Source organism: Melitaea cinxia, chromosome 11, assembly GCF_905220565.1.
Source record: "Melitaea cinxia chromosome 11, ilMelCinx1.1, whole genome shotgun sequence".
NCBI lineage: Eukaryota > Metazoa > Arthropoda > Insecta > Lepidoptera > Nymphalidae > Melitaea > Melitaea cinxia.
Window position 1 is genome coordinate 7433080 of NC_059404.1, and position 21205 is coordinate 7454284.

The window sequence follows — 21205 nt, forward strand, 5'->3', positions numbered from 1 at the left end:
ATTTTGAAGGATCCTAAAACTCAACGACAAATTTTATTTAGGTATCTTTAAATGTGACGATAATTATAAGCTCAAAATTATGTTTTTTCATAAATATAGAAAAAAAAATTAAAAATTTGAATTTCATTGGGAATATTCCTCAGTTGCCTAAGTATCGCATACAACAAAACAAGCAATAATAAAAATCTGAATCACATGTAATACTCGAATGTTTCTTTTTTATAGTAATCATTGATTTTTATTCCAACAATAAACAAGTGATCGTTAGAGGATAAGTCAAAAAAAATTTTTTTTTTAATAAATATTTTCGTAGTTCTTTGTAGTCTTATTTACCTATAGCTCGAACAGTATTTGACTCAATAATAGTCGAAAGTAAGACAATTTTTAGTTAACAATGACGCTGTTGCTCATCGTAATAACATTTCGTAGCACTTATATAGGTAACATAAACAAAGTTTTAAGAGTCATAAATATTACACGTCAAAAAAAAACTACATGTTCTCTAAAACCGTTTAAAGTATTTTTTTCTAATAAATTTTTAAATTCTGTGATTTTTCCATATATAATATTCAAAAAAAAAAAATTTAGTGGTTATCACCACTACATTAATGTAAGCTGTAATTTTCAAAGAAATAATTCAACGATTTATATGATGCGTGAAAAGAGCTTACTACTTTTATAAAATTATTTTTGACAACATCTATATCATTTAATATATTATGTTCATTTTACACCTAACCTATATAACATGAACTACAAAACCTCGCTTGACATTTCTGTCTTTATTTCATGTAGTAGTGTAAGTTTGTTCGAAAACAATTATAAGGTACAGGATTAAAAACGAAATCAATTTATTTAATAAACGTAGTTAAAACGTCATCAGTCTTGGATATATTTTATTTATTGTTACGTAAGTCTAACTTCTGTAAAGCAAGCGTCACACACTCGAACTGGCTTTGTGTTGCCAGCTAATGCTACAGTTTTCTCGCTACACGCTCCGCAGAAAATATGGCCACATCTTCTGCAATGATGCTGCAAAAGTGTTGAAAAATTTGTTTTAACAAAAAACTATTATATTAATTTTGTTGTCATAGAATGTCTAAAATGATATAATTCGAATAAAGTTCCGAAATTAGTTGTCTTTTTTATTTGGACTGGACAAATAAATGAAGATAACGATCGACCTCATGACTTTTCAGAGTCATGGACATCTAAAACAGAATCTGAATAGAATCGGGACCAGTACAAAAATGTAAGTAAGAAGTAAATACCTTTCTCCTTGCAATAGTAAATTCCTTGGCACAAGCTGCACAAGCTACAGCGTCCTTATCGCTTGTCCAGTTGGGAGTCTCGTCTGACGTCCTCGCCTCTTTTTCTAATAATTCCGCAAGTTGCAATTTATTTTCGCTAAGCGTTGCACCCACTTCTTCTAGGGTCTTTTGGGCTTCGTTATACTGGATTTTTAGTTGGTGCTGTTCTTCTTGTAGTGCAATATATTTCTGGAAATATTTGTGAGATTGGTTAAAAAAATAAAAATAGTAATACGAAAATAATAAAAATTACGAAAAGATAGTGCATTTCTAATCGGGCAGCTCATACATTAATTATTTTATTTTTCGTTATTTATGATGTTAATAACATGAGGAGATTTTTGGATGATCTAATATGCGGTGTTTAATAATAATAATTCAGTAACAATACCTGTCCTATTGATTTAAGAGATTCCACTTCCTGCGTTAGAATAGATATTTTGTCTCGATCCCTCATCATAGACTCCTGTAAAATAATTATTTAAATTTGAATCGTATCCTGTTTTACTTATCACTACGTAGTATAAAACAAAGTCACTTTCTCTGTCCCTGCACATGTATGTATGCTTAAATCTTTAAAACTACGCAACGGATTTTGATGCGGTTCTTTTTAATAGATAGATTGATTCAAGAGGAAGGTTTATATGTATAATAACATCCATTAAATAGTGGAGAAATACTGTTATTTTTGAGTTTTCTAATGTTATGTCGTAAATAATTATTATTTTTTTTCGCTTAAATTGCAAACGCAGGCTGAACCCTACGAGATTTATCAAAATAATGTACTAAGTATTGTACACATTGAAAAGGTCTACAGAAAACTCCGCGATGTCATATACCTATCTCTTATGGATATCCCACAATAATATTTTTTTGTCATTTACTTTTTACGACTAATAATGGCTAATTTTCGAAGCGATTTTAACCAATACAGAATTAATCCTTATCCAATTAAATACCTTAAATATATTTTTTATTTAATATAGATCTATATGGCCCTTTACAGCAAATGATTTAAATGAATATTTTCGAAGATATTACAGATTTAAAAATCGCGGTACGTAGCGTTTGCGGCGGTTCCGGCCGGCTTTTACTCTAAGTTAACGCGTGCGGGTCACGGGCAGTAATGAATAAATCAAAACTACTGGATCGATTTTAATCATTTTTTTCAGTGAATAACATAGGCTATAATTATATTTTATACCCGTGCGAAGCCGGAGCGGGTCGCTAGTAATCTTATATATAAAAAAGAAGTCATGGTAATCAATAAATTAATTATCTCATTTTAAGGGCTAGCAGCGTCTTCGGTGCGACAAAGCCAGCCCTGCGGTCACCAACTCGCCTGCCCAGGGTGGTGACTATGGGCAAAACACATGAGTCTACGCCATTTATGGCGCGAGCTTGTGGAGGCCTATGTCCAGCAGTGACTGCGATAGGCTAAACTAATGATGATTGCTAATGAAGGGCTAGCAATAATATCAATCAAAGGTGCAACATTTTGTCGAGTTAAGTTCTAATGTGACCTACTATTGCTTCGGTACGTATATTAAAGAATTACTTCGTTAATTAATAAAATACTGGCATATATTAGGTTCAGTTTTAAACATTAAATAGAGAGTCCAAGAAAGGCTTAGGGCATCAATTAAATTGTTATTTTGTCTGTACGATCGAATATTTCAGTTATATGTAAAAATCAACTGAGTAATTATTTATGACTTCTTACAGGGTATCTTTAATGTTTGTTTCTATATTTTTCATTCGTAATGAGATAAAAAGTAGCTCTATTATGTAAAGAACCGAGGGAGCATTGAAGGCGATTAATAAGTTTTGGTCGTTACTGACAGTACCTTCTCGTATTTTTAAATACAATTTCACGAGCAAATATTTTCAATTCCTCTAATTTATATTTTATATTACTGGCATACAATTGTATTAAGTTAATAAGTATTAGATTTAAAAAAAAAAAACTTTGTTGTCATCAGACCAACGTATATATAAAGTAACTTCTTTCTCGTATAACATGTCAAACGAATTGTACTATTGTTAATAAATAATTATTATAACCTGTAATTTTTCTGGTAGTAAGTAGGTACAGTATAAATTTTTGATACTTTAATTTAAATTTGACTTATCGCGATTACCATTTTGAGATTGCTAATAGTCATCCCGTGACCATTGCGTCTGCAACGTCACCGAAATATCATAAATCTCAGAATGTTAATTGTAAGTCCTATTTCAACTAAATTATTTATAGTGACTGAGAAAGCCTTAAGTTTCATACAGTGTATAGCTTATTAAAGAAATCTTTCAAGGTTTTTTTTTTATTCGTAATTGTTACAATATAATGATTTGTAAATTGTAATTGGCCCCACAGGGTAGGCTAGCTTAATGTATAGCCTTTGGATATTACCAAACATGTTACAGTGTTGATTTTAATAAAAAATATATTTAGTCCTACTTCTTGAATTAAAAGTTATTTACGCACGCTTGTCTTGGGGAATAAGCTGGTGAATGCGTGACGAGAGGGTTATGAAGAGTGTGATAGGGCGAGGCGAACGCAGCTAGAGAAAGAGAGGTGAGGTTCTCTCTTTCTCTCATAGCCAGTTACGTTTTGTATATCTAAGACACAGTGCAGGCCTATTGTGCAGGAGGTAGCGCGACCCTGAGCCCCACCCAGGCGGACGACTGCTCACACTGGGTGGTTTTTTAGTCAGTCGGAGTTTTACATAACCCTCTGGCGCCCCCATGCCGGAGGGTATTCATGATGGATTTTCCCCAAGTAAAAAAAAAGTCCTGAGTTGCACTCTCGTTTTTTAACCGACTTCCAAAAAGGAGGAGGTTCTCAATTCGACTGTATTTTTTTTTTTTAATGTATATTACATCAGAACTTTTGACCGGGTAGACCGATTTCGACAAATTTTGTTTTAATCGAAAGGTGGTGTGTGCCAATTGGTCCCATTTAAATTTATTTGAGATCTAACAATTACTTTTCGAGTTATATCTAATAATGCGTTTTCACTTGACGCTTTTTTCGTCGACCTACGTTGTATTATACCGCATAACTTTCTACTGGATGTACCGATTTTGATAAATTTTTTTTTGTTAGAAAGGGGATATCCCTAGTTTGGTGCCGTGATGTGCGTGTGACCAGGATCTGATTATGGGATCCCAGAGAAATCGAGGGAAACTCTCGAAAATCCGTAATAACTCTTTACTGGGTGTACCGATTTTGATAATTTTTAATTTAATCGAAAGCTGATGTTTATCATATGGTCACATATATATTTTATTGAGATCTGATAACTACTTTTTGAGTAATCTTTGATAACGCGTAGTTGCTTGACTATTTTTTCGTCGATCTACGTTGTATTACTTGTCGATGTAATTGAAGTCGGTTTTTTTTTCGTTTGCGAGCAAACACAATTATTTAATTACCTGTAAAGATATTCTCCATTCTCTTTCAATCCTGAGATCGCTTTCTGCAGCGACGGCTCTACTTTCAGCAGCTGCAGTCTTCTGACCGAGACATCTAGAACTTTCTTCTAGATTTTTCCGTGCCGTTTTATCTTCCTGTAATCTGTCATTCTGTTATAGCCCATATTATAACTTTTCTCCTATTTAACTTCAGATAGATATTTTTTAGCGATTTCTTTAATTTGAATTAAAATCTTCGATTATATTTTATAATATATGGTAGATGTATATATTGACACCTGATATGAAGAACTTTGTAACTAATGAAACAATGTTTTCTAACTATACCATCATAATACTGACGAAAGAACGTTTTTCAATCTGGGAACCATATTTATACGACCACTAGAACGATTTTTAGATGAAAAACAAATCATTGTACAACTTAAGATCATACAGATTTCTGCACAAAAAAAAAAAATGTAATTCCGGTTACGAAACTAAAAATAAATATAATATTGGTTTTCTTTGAACACAGTAACATAGTAATAACAAATACCATTTATTTAACTCAAATTTCAACACCACAGCAGCTTAAAATATACATTAAGTTAATGTACATTATTGAAATTGTTCATAAAATGTTTTTAAACTAAAACAACCGTATACTTGTATTGTATTATATCATTGTAACTTCAACAAAAACAGCTTTCCGTTTGATGTATCACAACGTGGTCAAGTTCATACTACAGAACGCAAAAATTAATATAAGAACAATTTACTTCATTACGGTTGCGGCTTTATTTAATATCACTTGACCACTTTTTAAATGCAACAAGTGGTGCGTGCAAGGAGTGCGTTACTCCTGAAAATTTAACAAAATCAGATACAATGTTCTTCATATGTTAAAAGTGTATTAATTATTTTTTTTACAGTATTTCTACATTATCAATAATAATAATAATAATAAAACAAAATAAACTAAAAAAATCTATAATATTTTTAGTGTGTTAGGTAAGCGTTTTCAATAAAAAATAATATCAGAAAAATCAATTCTACAAGATTAGTTTGATAAGTATTAATGACTGTTATAATTGATAAAATATTAGTATAAAAACCATGCAAACATAATTTAAAGTATGATAATGGCAAACCTGCACAATAAACTTAAATAACAAAAATAAATAAAACTGTGGTTTTTCGGTTTCATAAATAAAATACGGTATGCGACTGAATATCATTTATTACAAAGAAGGCTTTACATAACTAGAGCTTTAAAATTACAAAACTATAAAAGAAAAACTGACAAAGATTTTTAATACATTTTTGTTTTAAACGCTAATACAGATAAAACTTTTTTGCACTTCATAATCCATAAGCTATAAACAATTTTTTTATAATTTTAAATATAAAATTATTTCATCATTAATATAATTGAGATCACTAAATAATGTCATTTTCAAAATAATACAAGTCTATTGGTTTTATCACATTATATATATTTGAATATTTGAAAAATATATATAACATCTAAGTAATTTTGTATCATCATCTAAAATTTTCAAGAATACATTGTTATTGAGACTAAAAATCTTAAGAAATAATCTGTCTATAGATATAAGAATATGATTTAACATACCATTATTTAAAGCTATGACAAAAAGTACATGTCCATACCGATTCTGGTGGAAGAAATAATACTTTTCGGTGACAATATTTTGTTACAATAAAAACTAAATAAACCTAACAGAAACTTAACATGATTGAATAAATAGTATAACTAGTACTTTAATAATTAAAACCACAGCAAAGTTAAGCTAAAGCAATAGTAGCGCCTTGCCTTGTTTCTTTGTGGTCGTTAATATATCTAAAAATATATTTTATCAAAATATCGCTGTTATATTGCGAGGGTTTGCCAATATCGAATAAGTATCAAGATTTATCGAACAAGTATAAAGATGGTTTCTTTATTACTCGCAGCAAGCGGTGCATCGCTCACACCTAAGTGCGTTTTCGATAAATTGATATGTCAAGCAACACGTTATCTCGAATAGGGTATTTGACTGATCTATTTATTTATTATACTAAATAGATGATTTTATAATATATGGAAAACTACATATATCGAAGTTTCTTTAAAAATCGACCTTAGTATTTTAAGTTAAAACTCACTCTGCTTTTAGTTTGGATCTAAAAGTGAAAACTATGCATTGACGGTCTTCACTTTTACTTTACGAAGTTTCTATGTGTAACAAAAGTCAATTACCCTATTAAACATACAACTATCGTAGGCACTGTTCGCCGAGCGGTTTCAGGCTTAAGAAATCATATAGAACCTACTTCTCATCGAGCTGATGTATCGTGCTGCCCATTGACTCAGTCTTTGCTTCCAATTTGGCAATTAGTTCTGTTTTATGTTTCAAGGAACTTTCACATTCCTAAAACAAAGCCGGCATTTACAACTCGAGTCTTGAAAATGTTACATCAACGTTAGTAAGCATAAATGCGCATTTTACTAAGCGTAATCATGTTAGTCTAAATATCTGAGAAATAGATGGGTTGTGGTTATAAGGCTATTTATGATATTAATTCAATGATACCAAGATCAATATTCATATGTGGAATAAATCTTAATAATACAGGATTAAGTGTTAGTTATTATCGTGATAATCTATTCGCTAAGAGGAAACACCACCTTTTTTAGAATATTATTTACAATTGTCTACAATGTCATCAATTTTAATTACCCGTATGCATTACAGATTTATCGGCATTAGTTTTACGAAACGGTGGTATTTCCTGCAAATTGAGTTTCTTATTCGGTGGACCTTCGTCTTTCGACTTTGTACCCTTTTGTTGGCTACTTTGTGCTTTAAGCATTTCTAATTTATCCCCTAAATTATCGTTGCTGGGCGATTTTAAAGCTTTAACTAGGTCATGGTCCGGTCCTAGGAAGTGGTTATATTTTTCGAGGTTGTGCAGAATTTTGCCAATTTGCTCAGCTTTCCCTTGGAGCCTGGAGACCATTTCGCCCTTCTGCGTCAGTTCCATTTCGCATTCCTTCCGTACGACAAATGCGGCAATGACGAATACAGCATCGCGTTAGTATTAAATATATTATGAACAGCTAAATGGTTAAGCGTAACTGACGACTATACATTTACTACTAAAACCACTACGTGCCGGATAGAATGCGTCGGGTCGCAAAGCGTCAAAAGTACAAAACAGTATTATATAGGAAATAAAACAATATAAAAAGGTCAAACGAAATGATTTGAAGGTAGAATGGCAACGAAAATACATGGGCGGGTAATAATAATTTGGCACCCACACTCAATAAGAGACCTTCACGGGCCAATGACTTTTACGAAAAACATTATCTATATACATGTAATGTAATTGTTACGGGTCGAAGTTGTACATCAGAAATATTATAGAAAACTGAAAACAAGTTAGGATAAATCTTTTTTGTTTTTTGTCCGTTTGTAATCAGTATATTGAAAACCATACTAAAAAATTACTACACGAAATATTACATTAAACCGTATGGTTCCCCACTTGTGTTTCAGATTAATTAATAAAAATAAATAGTAAATTCATTAATGAATACTGATATTTAAAGATAAATTCCACACGTATAAAATTACAGGCCAAAACTAGTAAAAAAATTCAGAACACGGACGCGATATGCGTATGTATATATGTACAGTAAATATATATATTATAAAAACGTATTTAATATAAAATTCAATGACTGAACATATTGATCGAAAAGTATAAGGTTAAACTCGAAAATGTTTAACGTAGGTACTCGTAATATTCACAAAAATAGATTATAGTAAAAATTTGGTCATATCTTACTATTTCAATTAAATTAGTGGGTCACAATTATTATTATATTTCAAAGCAGTCAACTTTTTGTTCGGATTCGACCATGAATTGTTCGTTAGCAAAGGTTAACAAAACTAGCGTGAATGATGATTACCGGCAGACGACAAAAAGGCTTCGTAAAATAATTTTAAAAGGTGATCGAAATTTGTATAAAATGATGTATAGTATGTGTATAAATATATTCTGTAAAGGGTACAAAATCACACGCATGCTCAATTTATGACTTACCTGTAACTTCTTATACATTTCCAAGTTGATTAACTTAATATCGTCTAATTGTCGCCTTAGCGATATAATTGTGTCTTGCTTGTCGTGAATATCTTTTTCGAGCAACTTCATAGCGACCTCCATTTCCGCTTTCAAGGATATCTGTTAATATTTATAATTGAATATTAAGATTTCTAAAATACGACAAATCAAAATTAAGAACCAATTCCACCGATTGCTGATAAATTAATCTGACATATAACGGTATCCAACGTATAAAAGTGTAAGAATTGCATTTTGCAAAGCATTTTCTACCACCAAACAATACTTTATCTGTTAGATATTTACATTTGCTAAATCAAGTATGTGAAATAAAAAGCTGTAGTTTACAGGCCCTAAGGACCTGTCACACTTCCTCCAGATAAATGCTACCAGTAACTCATGTTCTAGATAAACTTTATTAGCAACCGGTATAAAAAGGGTCCAAATAATTTTTCAACATTGTTTTTTTTTTTTTTTTTGAAAGGATAACTTTGTCGTTTTCTCGCAATCATTTATTGTTTATAAAGCAACGTGATTAATGTTGACTAATTAACTGTTGAGTTTACAGTATCGTATTCTGAAGCAACGTTAAGTGATAATCGGCGATTAATAAAAAGCGGTAATTTTTCACTTAAATTGTTGAAGGTCCAAGTGTCACAACTTGCAATGAGACGGAAGGTCGTTAACTTTATCTTATTATTTTTTGTGATAAAATTAAACAAGACGCGTCTCGCGAATTTATTATAATTAATTCTTTAGTTTTACATTAATTAGTGCTCTTTTCGAATCTGATCTTTTACAGCCTATAGTTTACTTTGATAAATAGACTATATAAAGCATAGTATTTTTTTCAAAAAAGATGTTGTTTATTGAGATTACATTCATTCAACACTCGAAAAGTCTACTCTACTATATAGGTATTGGTTTAAATTTTATTTTATGTAAGTACCTGCAAGTCAAGTTCTTTCTGTAGCTCCACGTTTTTCTTTCTCTCTTCCTCCAAAACCTTACCCATTTCTGAATCCTTGTCATTCTTATATTTGTCCGAAGCGTTACTCTTAACACTTTTTTTATCCTACAAATAATTAAAATGTACACTAATACACAACATTAAAAAAATATTGTAATATTCATCATCATTTCAGCCTATAGCAGTCCACTGCTGGACATAGGCTTCCACAAGTTCGTACCAAAAATGGCGCAAACTCATGTGTGTTGCCCGTAGTTACCACGCTGGGCAGGCGGGTTGGTGACCGCAGTACTGGCTTTGTCGCACCGAAGACGCTGCTGCCCGTCTTCGGCCTGTGTATTTCAAAGCCAGCAGTTGGATGGTTATCCCGCCACCGGTCGGCTTTACAAGTTCCAAGGTGATAGCTGAACTGTGTTATCCCTTAATCGCCTCTTACGACACTCACGGGAAGAGAGGGGGTGGCTATATTCTTTAATGCCGTAGCCACACAGCACTGTGTAATATTTTATTTGATAAATATTTAACAATTATTTACTGCTAGTAAAAAGAGTTATTAAAGGATACAATAATAAAAATGGAAAGAGAAAACATGAAAAAATTAATAAAATTAATTTCAATGTATTGTATGTCACAAAATTTTCTACGAACCCAATAATCTACGATAACAAACAAGACTTCTGATGATGTCATTTACATTAAAGAATGACACGCTGTTGTTATTATACAAATGACATTGCAAACACATTAGATGTTTATAAACTGCATTTTAGTATTGTACTCGTAAAAAAAAAAACATTAATGTCTATGGAATCAATAAAACCTATTTGGAATTCAAGTATACTTGACATTATGAACATAACATTTTCAAGATAAGAGAACTATGTCAGAAACAATATAATTATTGTGTTAACTAAGGAATACTAGACTTATAATACAACTATTGTTATAGTTACATAATAATTCCATTTTTTATTTTTGATAACGATATTATGCTTATATTATTGCAATCCAAATTTAACTTCCGATAAACGATTGTGATACGATTGTGGCAATGTAAACAAAGCTCGACAGAAAAAGGAGATTGTTTTCTAATATAAATAGAAAATTATTTTAACGCAACGTTATAAGAAAAACAAACTGACCTCCTCATCTTGCAAGTCCATCACTTTCATCCTGCTATCTTTGGTAATGTCCTGACCTAAACAAAAAAAGCACGTGTACATTACGTTATAAATATACTAACACAAATAAATATATACCGAAATAGCTCACAATTTTTCCAATATGTTTTCCTTTGACTTTTTGCTGTCGAGTTGCCCATCGTACGATAGTGCATAACGGTTGTTATAATAATTATTTTGACAATACACCGGCGTGCGACGTCACCGGCATACTAATGCCTACTAAACTATACAAAAGACAGTGACTCATTGCGAGGTGTCTTATCTAATGCAGTCTCTCGTATTGCGAAGCGTTTTCGCACAAGTGTTTCAGGCTTATCGTTTGTAAGAAAATGTTTCTTAGCTATTTTGTAGTGAAATAGATTTTTAGCTACAACGCTTTTCGTCACAGTGTTAGGGGCCAAACTCCTCCGAAACGGCTTGACCGATTTTTATGAAAATTTTTGTCTATATTTGGTAGGTCTGAATATCGGTCGTAAACTATCTTTAGTTATAAGAGTACCCTAAGATATTTTTTTTCAATTTTTCGCCATTTTTTTTATGTTTATTTGATTATTATTTGGCATTGAAAAATACATACAACCTAAATTTTCACTCTTCTACCCACCAACCCCAATTTTTTTAACTCCAGCAAAAATTGTTTTGCCGGGTCAATATACAATAGGTATCTAATATAAATCAGTTATGGCGGATGATTTTGTTAGACTTTACTGTTATTTGAAAAATAATCTAGTTGTAGGGATAAACTCGTCTCTAGATTGTTAAAGTAATGATGTTTGTTGGCAATTTCGTCATATAAGAATTGCTGAAATAAGAATTTAAGAAAAAAAAGTTCAATTTTTTTTTTGGTTAACAAATGGTCACAATACTCTTTGGTACATGATTATTGTATAAAGCAATATAATATCTCAACACCAGTCAACCGTTTTATTTTTAACAGGATTACCTAGCTAAAATCAGTTTATCAAAGCCTAAAGAGTAAATATGTATCATAAATTATTTATAATAATAAATAGGAAATTTTGAAAGTGGCAAATGCGTCATGTTGAAACGTTGACTAGTTATTACCGAAAATACTTGTTTGATTGCAACATATGGTAAAATACGTAAGACAATATAAATGAATTTATAATAATAATGAATAATAAAAATATTTAAATATAAATGCACATAACTCCAATAATATTATTTATAATATTATTAATATCACGTTTTCCTCAAAAACTGTTTCATAAAACAAAAATGTAATAACCATTACGTATAAATAAAAAAAAGAAAAGAGAACAGAATTACCTAGAGCGTGTTTCAATTGATTGTTTTCTTCGACAAGCTGAATCATCGTGTTCTTGGCAATTGCCAAGTCCTCCTTCATCAAAGCATTAGTTGTGGTCAAACTTTCCACTTTTGACTGAAGATTTGCGACCGTGGCACTAAAACAATAATGTTTAGTCATAATAATATAATGTATGTTTTGAATTTTAATGTGTTAATATTTACGAGTATATATGTGATTCGTCGTGTTACCCACTCTGGATGCAACTCTGTCAAATGTCGGACCAAAATAAAACGTAAAACTATTATCAACACGTTAATATCCGATTTTTTTAATTAAATCATGAAAGTTTAAAATATGCAAAGTAGTTAATAAATAATTTTATCATTACTTATCAACGTGCGATAAAAATTGTGGCTACGTTTTTAAATCTGTGAACAGAAAGTACGAACGATTTCACAATCTTAATTAATTTAATATTTTGTGATGTATGTAAAATCTAATATATAAAATTCTCGTGTCGCGGTGTTTGTAGTTAAACTCCTCCGAAACGGCTTGACCGATTCTCATGAAATTTTGTGTGCATATTGGCTAGGTCTGAGAAGCGAACACCATCTATTTTTTATCCCCCTAAATGTTAAGGGTAGTCCACCCCTAAATAATTTTTATTTTTATTTTTAGGTAAATTATTTATTTTTTATTTTATGATGATTTGGCGTTAAAAAATACATAAAAATACATACAACCCTAAATTTTTACCCCTCTATCACCAACCCCTATGTTTAAATAGCGTTTAGCGGCAAGACAACGTTTGCCGAGTCAGCTAGTATGAATATATAATACTAAGTTATATTAATTTTTACGACTTTAGTATTAATCAAGATTATTGTAATACGTTCAATCTATTTTGATATGGTCTATAATTTAACGCAAACAAGCTTTCTCATCTATACATATATAAAAGCGAAAGCTCACTTATCACGAAATCTCTGAAACTATAACTCCAACAAACTTGAAAGGCAGGTAGGCTATATAGGACGTAGACATCCGCTAAGAACGGATTTTACGAAACTCGACCCCTAAAAACGGGGTAAAACGGGCAATGGAAGTTTGTATGAAAGTCCCATGTTTTTGAAGTAAGAGATTTGAAATTTAAAATGTATGCTCTATAGATGGTGAGGAGGTGTCCAAATAATGCATCGTAATCTATATATATAAAAGATAAAGGTCACTGACTCACTCATCACGAGAACTCAAAAGCCGCTGGGTGGTCCATCTATCCAGGATCCATCCATCCAAAGATGAAATTTAGCAGGGAGGTAGATTATGGTTAGTAGACGTCCGCTACTGTTATCTGTGTCTATTTTGTATCGACAATATTATAATATAGTAACACCACCTACCATAGTGTAAGAATGCATATTTAAGAATTAAAAGTTAAAATAAACGGTCACTTGTTATCTGTGTCTCAAGCGTTTCATTAATTAGAGGTTATGGGCCCAGCACGCTTCCACTGCGCCACTCTGCTGGAGAGTGGCGCAGAGAGCTGGCTTCCACCTCTAATTAATGAAACGCTTGAGACACAGATAACAAGTGATGGTATCCAGTGAAGTTTGGCATCGACGTCTCGGTCATGTTAATAGCCAATATTTGAAAAAGATGCAAGATGCTGTACAGGGATTGAGAATTAATAATAAGACAAATATATCGAAGTCATCATGTGTCGCGTGCTGTGAGGGCAAGCAGAGTCGCTTACCTTTTCCTAAAGAAGGTAACAGAAGTACTGAGTTGCTGCAAATTGTGCATACTGATATCTGTGGACCAATGGAAAACCAATCTATAGGCGGGTCTAGATACTTTATGCTGTTTATAGACGATTTTAGTCGTATGACATACATCTATTTCTTAAAAACGAAAGATTAGGCATTGAAATGCTTTCAACAGTATAAAACCCAAGTTGAAAATCAACTTAATCGCACTATTAAGATTTTAAGAAGTGACAATGGTAGAGAATTTTGCAACAGCAACTTTGACAGTTTTTTGATGTCGAATGGAATAATACATCACAGAACGAACCCGTACACACCTGAGCAGAATGGTCTGTCGGAACGTTATAACCGGACTGTTGTCGAAAAAGCCAAATGTCTGTTATTTGATGCAGGTCTTGAGAAAAAGTTTTGGGCAGAGGCGGCACACACTGCAGTGTATTTACAAAATAGAACTGTGACCGCATCTTTAAACTATAAAACTCCTTTTGAGATATGGACAGGCAGAAAGCCTGATGTAAGTCATTTACGTGTTTTCGGTAGTACAATCATGGTACATGTGCCGAAACAAAAGAGATTAAAGTGGGACAGAAAGTCGGAAGAATGTATCCTTGTCGGTTATTCCAATGATGTCAAAGGGTACAGGATTTACAATCCGAAATCTAATGTTATCACCACCAGTCGAGATGTTATAGTATTAGAGAAGATAGAGACAGAGAATGTTCTGAAGGTACAGAAGGATTGTTCAGATGAGGTGAATATGGTTCCAGTGGGGGACGAAGGTGTGACACTTCAGGAAGATTCACCTGAACAATCAGATAGCCTGAACCCAGATTATAGTGGTGAACTGTATGTACCTAGTGAAAATGATACATTGGATAGCTCTGAGTCCGATACAACAGACAGAGAAGACTCCATTATACCCAACAATGTCAACATACCAAATGGTCCTCGGCGTAGGCAGCAGCCAGACAGATATGGTTTTGCAAGTACTTGTATAGAAGATGACACGATGTTCACGGGTGAGATATCATTGCAAGAAGCCTTAGAAGGTCCGGAGAAAGCACAGTGGTTAGCGGCAGTGCAGGATGAGTTGCAGTCGTTTGAGAAAAATAGTGCGTGGGAACTCGTAGATGTACCAATAGATGCTACTATAGTGCAGTGCAAGTGGGTTCTGCGGAAAAAATACGATAGTGAAAACAATATGCGTTACCGTGCTCGTCTTGTCGCAAAGGGCTTTACTCAAAAGCATGGTGTAGACTATACAGAAACATTTTCGCCTGTAGTGAGACATAAAACTCTGAGACTATTGTTTGCATTGTCTATAAAGTTAGATTTAGATGTTAACCATTTAGATGTAAAGACTGCGTTCTTGAATGGTGATTTAGAGGAAACTATTTATATGAATTTGCCTGATTGTTATAATAGTAGTAGTTCAGTTTGTAAAGTATTAAAACTTAAAAAGGCCATTTATGGACTTAAGCAAGCCTCTAGAGCTTGGAATAAAAAGGTTGATAATTGTTTGATCAGTAATGGTTACAAAAGGTCAAAAATAGAACCATGTATGTATATAAAGGATATTAACAAATGTAAAACTATTGTAACAGTCTATGTCGATGATTTTTTTATATTTTCCAATGATAAAATTGAAACTAAGAACTTGAAACAGATGTTATCTAATAAGTTTAGTATTAAGGACTTAGGTGAAGTTAAGCAGTGTCTTGGAATGAATGTAACCTTCAATAAAGATAAAGGATATGTAACTTTGAGTCAGGAAACCTATATAGATCAACTGTTAAGTAAATTTCATTTCAGTGATTGTAAGACTGTTGATACTCCGATGGAGGTCAAACTAAATATAAATAAAGGTCAAGTAGGTGTAAATAATCATGTGCCCTATCAACAACTAATTGGTAGTTTGATGTACCTGTCAGTCTTAACTAGGCCAGATATTAGTTATTGTATAAGTTTTTTAAGTCAATTTAATAATTGTTACACAAAGGAACATTGGGAATATGCAAAGAGAGTATTAAAATATCTAAAACAAACTAAATGTTATGGAATAAAATATTGTAAAGGAGGTAATTAACTGGCTATGTAGATGCTGATTGGGGTTCTAACTCAGTAGATAGAAGATCATATACTGGAATGTGTTTTTTGTTGTCTGATGGTGTAATATCATGGGAGTGTAAAAAACAGAAATGTGTAGCCCTCTCTAGCACGGAATCAGAGTATATTGGTCTAACTGAAGCATGTAGAGAAGCATTATATCTAAAAGAATTACAATATGAAATAACTAATGAAATGTATACAATCAGCTTATTCAATGATAACCAGGGTGCACAGAAGCTGTGTGCAAACCCAGTTTTTCACAAACGTACAAAGCACATTGATGTTAAATATCATTTTTGTCGTGATCTAGTAAAAGATAAAATTGTTAAAGTGTTGTATTTGCCAACAGCTGATATGCCAGCTGACATTTTAACTAAAAGTTTATGTTCAGCAAAACATTATAAATTTATGTTACTCCTTGGTATAGTTTGTTTAAAATAAATTTGTATAAAGTTGTTTAATGAATATTGCGATAAGTGGGGGTGTTATCTGTGTCTATTTTGTATCGACAATATTATAATATAGTAACACCACCTACCATAGTGTAAGAATGCATATTTAAGAATTAAAAGTTAAAATAAACGGTCACTTGTTATCTGTGTCTCAAGCGTTTCATTAATTAGAGCTACGAACGGATTTTGCGATATTCCACCGCTAAGGGGGTTTAATTGGGGTTGATAGTTTGTATGAAACATATACAGCAGCTATAAATTAGCCTGATAGGCTATTTATTCTGCAGCCTGAAAATAAAACTAAAAATGTGGTGTATGGAGAGGTTTTATAAAAATAACTATTAAATTATACTAAATTGTGCCTTTTAAAAAGTTACTCAGTGTAATAAGCATTTCAAGTAACTGAAATAAAAAAAAAATAATTTGCGTTAAACATCTTAATTGTAATGCATATCTTCATAACAACGCGGACGTAGTTGCGGACAACAGTTATTGTATTATAAAACTAAGTCCCCAAAAGTGTATGTGATCGATTCCCTCAAAATCTACTGAGCGGATTTTCATGCGGTTTCACCAATGAAGAGAGGGTTTCAAGAGAAAGGTTTACGGAACGGCTAAGCCGATTTTGATGAGAGTTTCACTGGAAGTTTGCCGGGAAAACTTTGTGACACACTGAGTTCCACGCGGGCGAAGCCGCGAGCACAGCTAGTTATTATTATATTTAAAAATAATTTTGTGTTCCATTTATACTAATATTATAAAGCTGGAAAAGACTTTGTGTTGGATATTCCAATTACCGAGGAAGGCTCCACTATATTAGAGTATTTCAGTATATTTTTCTCTCAAATCAAAGCGGGTGAAACCGCGGGTTAGTTTTTAATAACGGCATTAAAAAAACTTTAAATAAATTAACTGAACATTAATTAAGGCTATCCAAAATTACGACATTTCCACACACATTAATACTGACCGTAGAAAAAAAAACAAACAAAAGAACCACCGTTGACCTCGTGTGAACGTTATAACAGTAAACTATTTTTACCAAGTTTGAGTAGTCCATTGGCGCAGTTTGTAGTGACGATGCTTTCTGCTCCAGTTGTGGGTTCGATTCCCGCCTGAGTCTGGGTATGTTATTTATATATGTATTATTTTTATGTATATTTATCAAAATAAAAAATTAGCTATATCAGTCGGCTGTTACCCATAACACAAGGATTAAGTTGTTAACTTTAGGAATAAACGACGGTGTGTGTATATTTAAGATATTTTTATACAACTAGGTAAGGAAACAAGCGTAAGGCTCACCTGATGGTAAGCGATTACCTTAGTTTATTCATGCCGGCAATATCAGAAGCATCGCAAGCGTCAAACCCTCCTCAGCAGCTCTGATGGTCACCTTACTCACCACAGGAACACAACACTGCTTGAAAGCAGTATTATATATCTTGATCTTCTGTAAGTTCGAGGTACTTCCCCGGTTGGGCTGCTCCAGATTTTGAGCTATATTTTTCTTGCTGTACTTTACCTTAGTTAATTTATATTTAAACTCACTTGAGGTGTCTGTTCAGTTCTTCGATGTAGTTCTTCTGGTCCAACATTGTGTTGATGTGACGTTGCTTCGGTTCATTGTTACCGTTGCCATTACCAGATAGATCGTTTGAAGAGTTACTGCCTCGGAGATATAGAGAAAAATCGATTACTCCCTGTTGACTGTCTAAATCTTCTTCCTAAAAATATTCTATATATTTATGCGTGAAGATTAAGAAAATATACTCCTGTTTGGATGTGAATCTGTTGATTTTGATTGAGTTATTAGAATAAAATGCTTTAGATATGAGTGAGTGTAATTAAACAAGTTCGTAGATGCGCAAAATATTTTAAAATTTTAACGAATTTATGTTCAAGATTAATGTGCTATATTTTTTGTGGTACAGTTGTTAAGAAACTTCTGACGTGATTTACCTTCACACATAAATTGCAGTCGACAACATTCAGGCCAACTAGCAATCCAGTAATAATCACGGCTTCCTCATTTAACATCAAGGCGTGCGGTTCGAAATATTCTTCAAGAGTTTCTTCGCGATGTTCTAGTAAAATTCTGAGGTAGTCTGCCAGTCTCTTTTGCATAAGTGCTAATCGTAGCCATGCCCGAGCGCGCCCCATAGCCGTCCTTTTTGTAAATAATACGCATTGCTTACTTAATTAATTATTTATTACTAGTTAGAATAATATTTTAGACATATTTCAAAAAAATTATTAATCAGTAGGGTTAGTTTTAAAATACAATTCACCACATGTGGACGTATGTACTATGACTTACCTAATATACATATATTTACATACATTGTAATTGTATCGCGTGTATAATTATTATTAATAAACCGGCCAAGTGAGAGCCGGGGTCGCACATCCAGGGTTCCATACAAACAAAATTATTAGAAATATTTTCATTAAATTATGTAACTAAAAATTTATGCTTTTGCAATTTTTCCTTTATCTTAGATATAAGACGTTGCTTTGTATCAAATTTCAAGATTTCTGAGTTTACGGGAAGTACCCTGTAGATTTTGATTCCCTGGCGAATGCCGAAAATTTGCACCATAAACGGCTGTATCTTTTGATTGTGTTGGCTTAGAAGTTTGATTTTTTTCACAGCTCTAAGGGACAGTAGATTTGATAGGAATTTTAGCTTGATACCTCCACGCGTTTTTGAGAAAAAGGGTCTTGACAGACAGACGGACAACAATCCTATAAGGGTTCCGTTTTTTCCTTTTGACGCACGGAACCCAAAATATCAATTAAAACTATGTTTCTCGTAATATATCTTCTTGAAAGTAGTCAATGCCAACCGGTTTGTTCTGTTTGAATATGACGTAACACGCGTAATCTTCTGTACATATAATGCGCGTAAGAACACTATTAGCCTTGACCTTCACTTAATAACCACTTACTTGACAGTCGGCAAATCTCTGATACTGGCTGTTATATCAGCTGCCTCGGGCGAATATTTCTCCACCATTTGAAGAATATCCCATAACTCCTTTTTCGGACCGAGTAAACCCTGAAAATAAACTCGATAAATAAAGCAAGTGAAAGGCTTCACTCTGATTTTGAACAAGTTTTTTTCTTGTTAAACAAGGTTTACCTTTTTTGGTTTAAGTCCATGTCGCATGACATGCTCGAGAACAATAAAGAAATGATGTAACGGCAAGTGGTCGCTGTCGAGCATCCGGCCATAACGAAGAGATTGCTCAATCAACTCCTTCACGATCAGTTTCGAGATGTTCACGAGATTACTGCGTTCTATCACTACGGGGTCGCGAGCTACGAAAAACATTTTTAATTGTATAAATGTAACTTTCGTATCTCCCCTCATGTTTGATACGATAGCAGAATACTTTTCACTAAATTAAACAGATGTAATGTAGTTGTATGATGTACTATTGACATTGTAACCGTTTTAGGTGGTGTTACAAAATAGTCACTTTAGACCAATCACATCTGTTTCTGCAATCTTCTGAAATATAAAATCTCTACATTCAACTACGCAATATTACCCATTAAAGAATGCATCGGATCGTCGGGCGATGTTATTGCACCGTTATCAGATTGCCGAGTAAACGAATCTTGCATTTCCATATCGTGCAATTCTTTTAAGCAAAGCCACTCTCCATCGACTGAGACGCGAAAATTGCACAGATAAATTGTGTCCTGCGCTCCAGCCATGTCGGCATCGGGATTATCGTCACTTGGTATTCCAGATGTTACGCCGAGGTCCGGCAAGGGATCCACCCCATGGACAGCGGTTAGAGAACGCATAATAATGCAGCAAAAAAAGTATAAAGCGAAACAACAAACACAGATTTGTGAATCTTGATCACTCTTTTATGGGCATCTTAACCAAACTTTAAGATAACTAACTCTATTTCAAGGTATTCTGGCTTCAAATAATAGTATTGTTTTACGCAAAAACCGATCGTGTTATTAAAGATGCTATTTATTTTGATCAGAAGGAAACACCTCGAAGGATAATGTCACTAGAATGGTTTTTCCAGTAGCTTCACAAAGTATATTGATTTCTTAGAAAGCATGTGTTGTTGGGAAAATCAATACTTCGTTAAAGTGCTGCCATCTGTTTCAAAATGTAAGCAACGTTTTGAGTACGGACTGCGTTTCTTTAACGGAATACTGATGGAGAGAAATTTTATTTGAATGATCCTTACTTTTTAAAGATGGAGTTAATTAAATAATTGTATCACTATTATTTCTAAGTTTATTTATCAAAAGTTAATGTATTGGAGTACTACAATTTACACTACATTCTAAAAAGTTGTGTCGTATTAATGGTTAAAAACCTTATAGTTTATTTAAAATGATTTTTAGTAGATTCACTAAAATTGTAGAGCATTAATTTAGTTATGAAATAATTCTTATCTTAGCTATAATTAATTAGATATATATATAAGATAATTAACATATTAATTAGCATTATAATTTTTTAATATTACCAGGGGGAAGGCATTATTTTTTATTTATGCAAATAAAAATAAAAGTATTCAGATGGTAAATATACTACTTTTTGAAAGG

General features: G+C 32.7%; 1 protein-coding gene across 1 annotated transcript; it reads right to left on the minus strand.

Moving 5' to 3' along the window:
- Positions 1 to 854: 854 nt before the first annotated feature.
- Positions 855 to 20437, minus strand: LOC123658041 (RUN and FYVE domain-containing protein 2-like). Its single transcript, XM_045593522.1, is given in 14 exon segments — positions 855 to 1032; positions 1272 to 1499; positions 1702 to 1776; positions 4746 to 4887; positions 7065 to 7162; positions 8844 to 8984; positions 9814 to 9939; positions 10977 to 11032; positions 12309 to 12445; positions 18170 to 18345; positions 18581 to 18788; positions 19570 to 19679; positions 19764 to 19989; positions 20118 to 20437. Coding segments are annotated over 14 exon segments (2169 nt in total). The 3' UTR covers positions 855 to 906.
- Between the last annotated feature and the right edge of the window lie 768 nt (positions 20438 to 21205).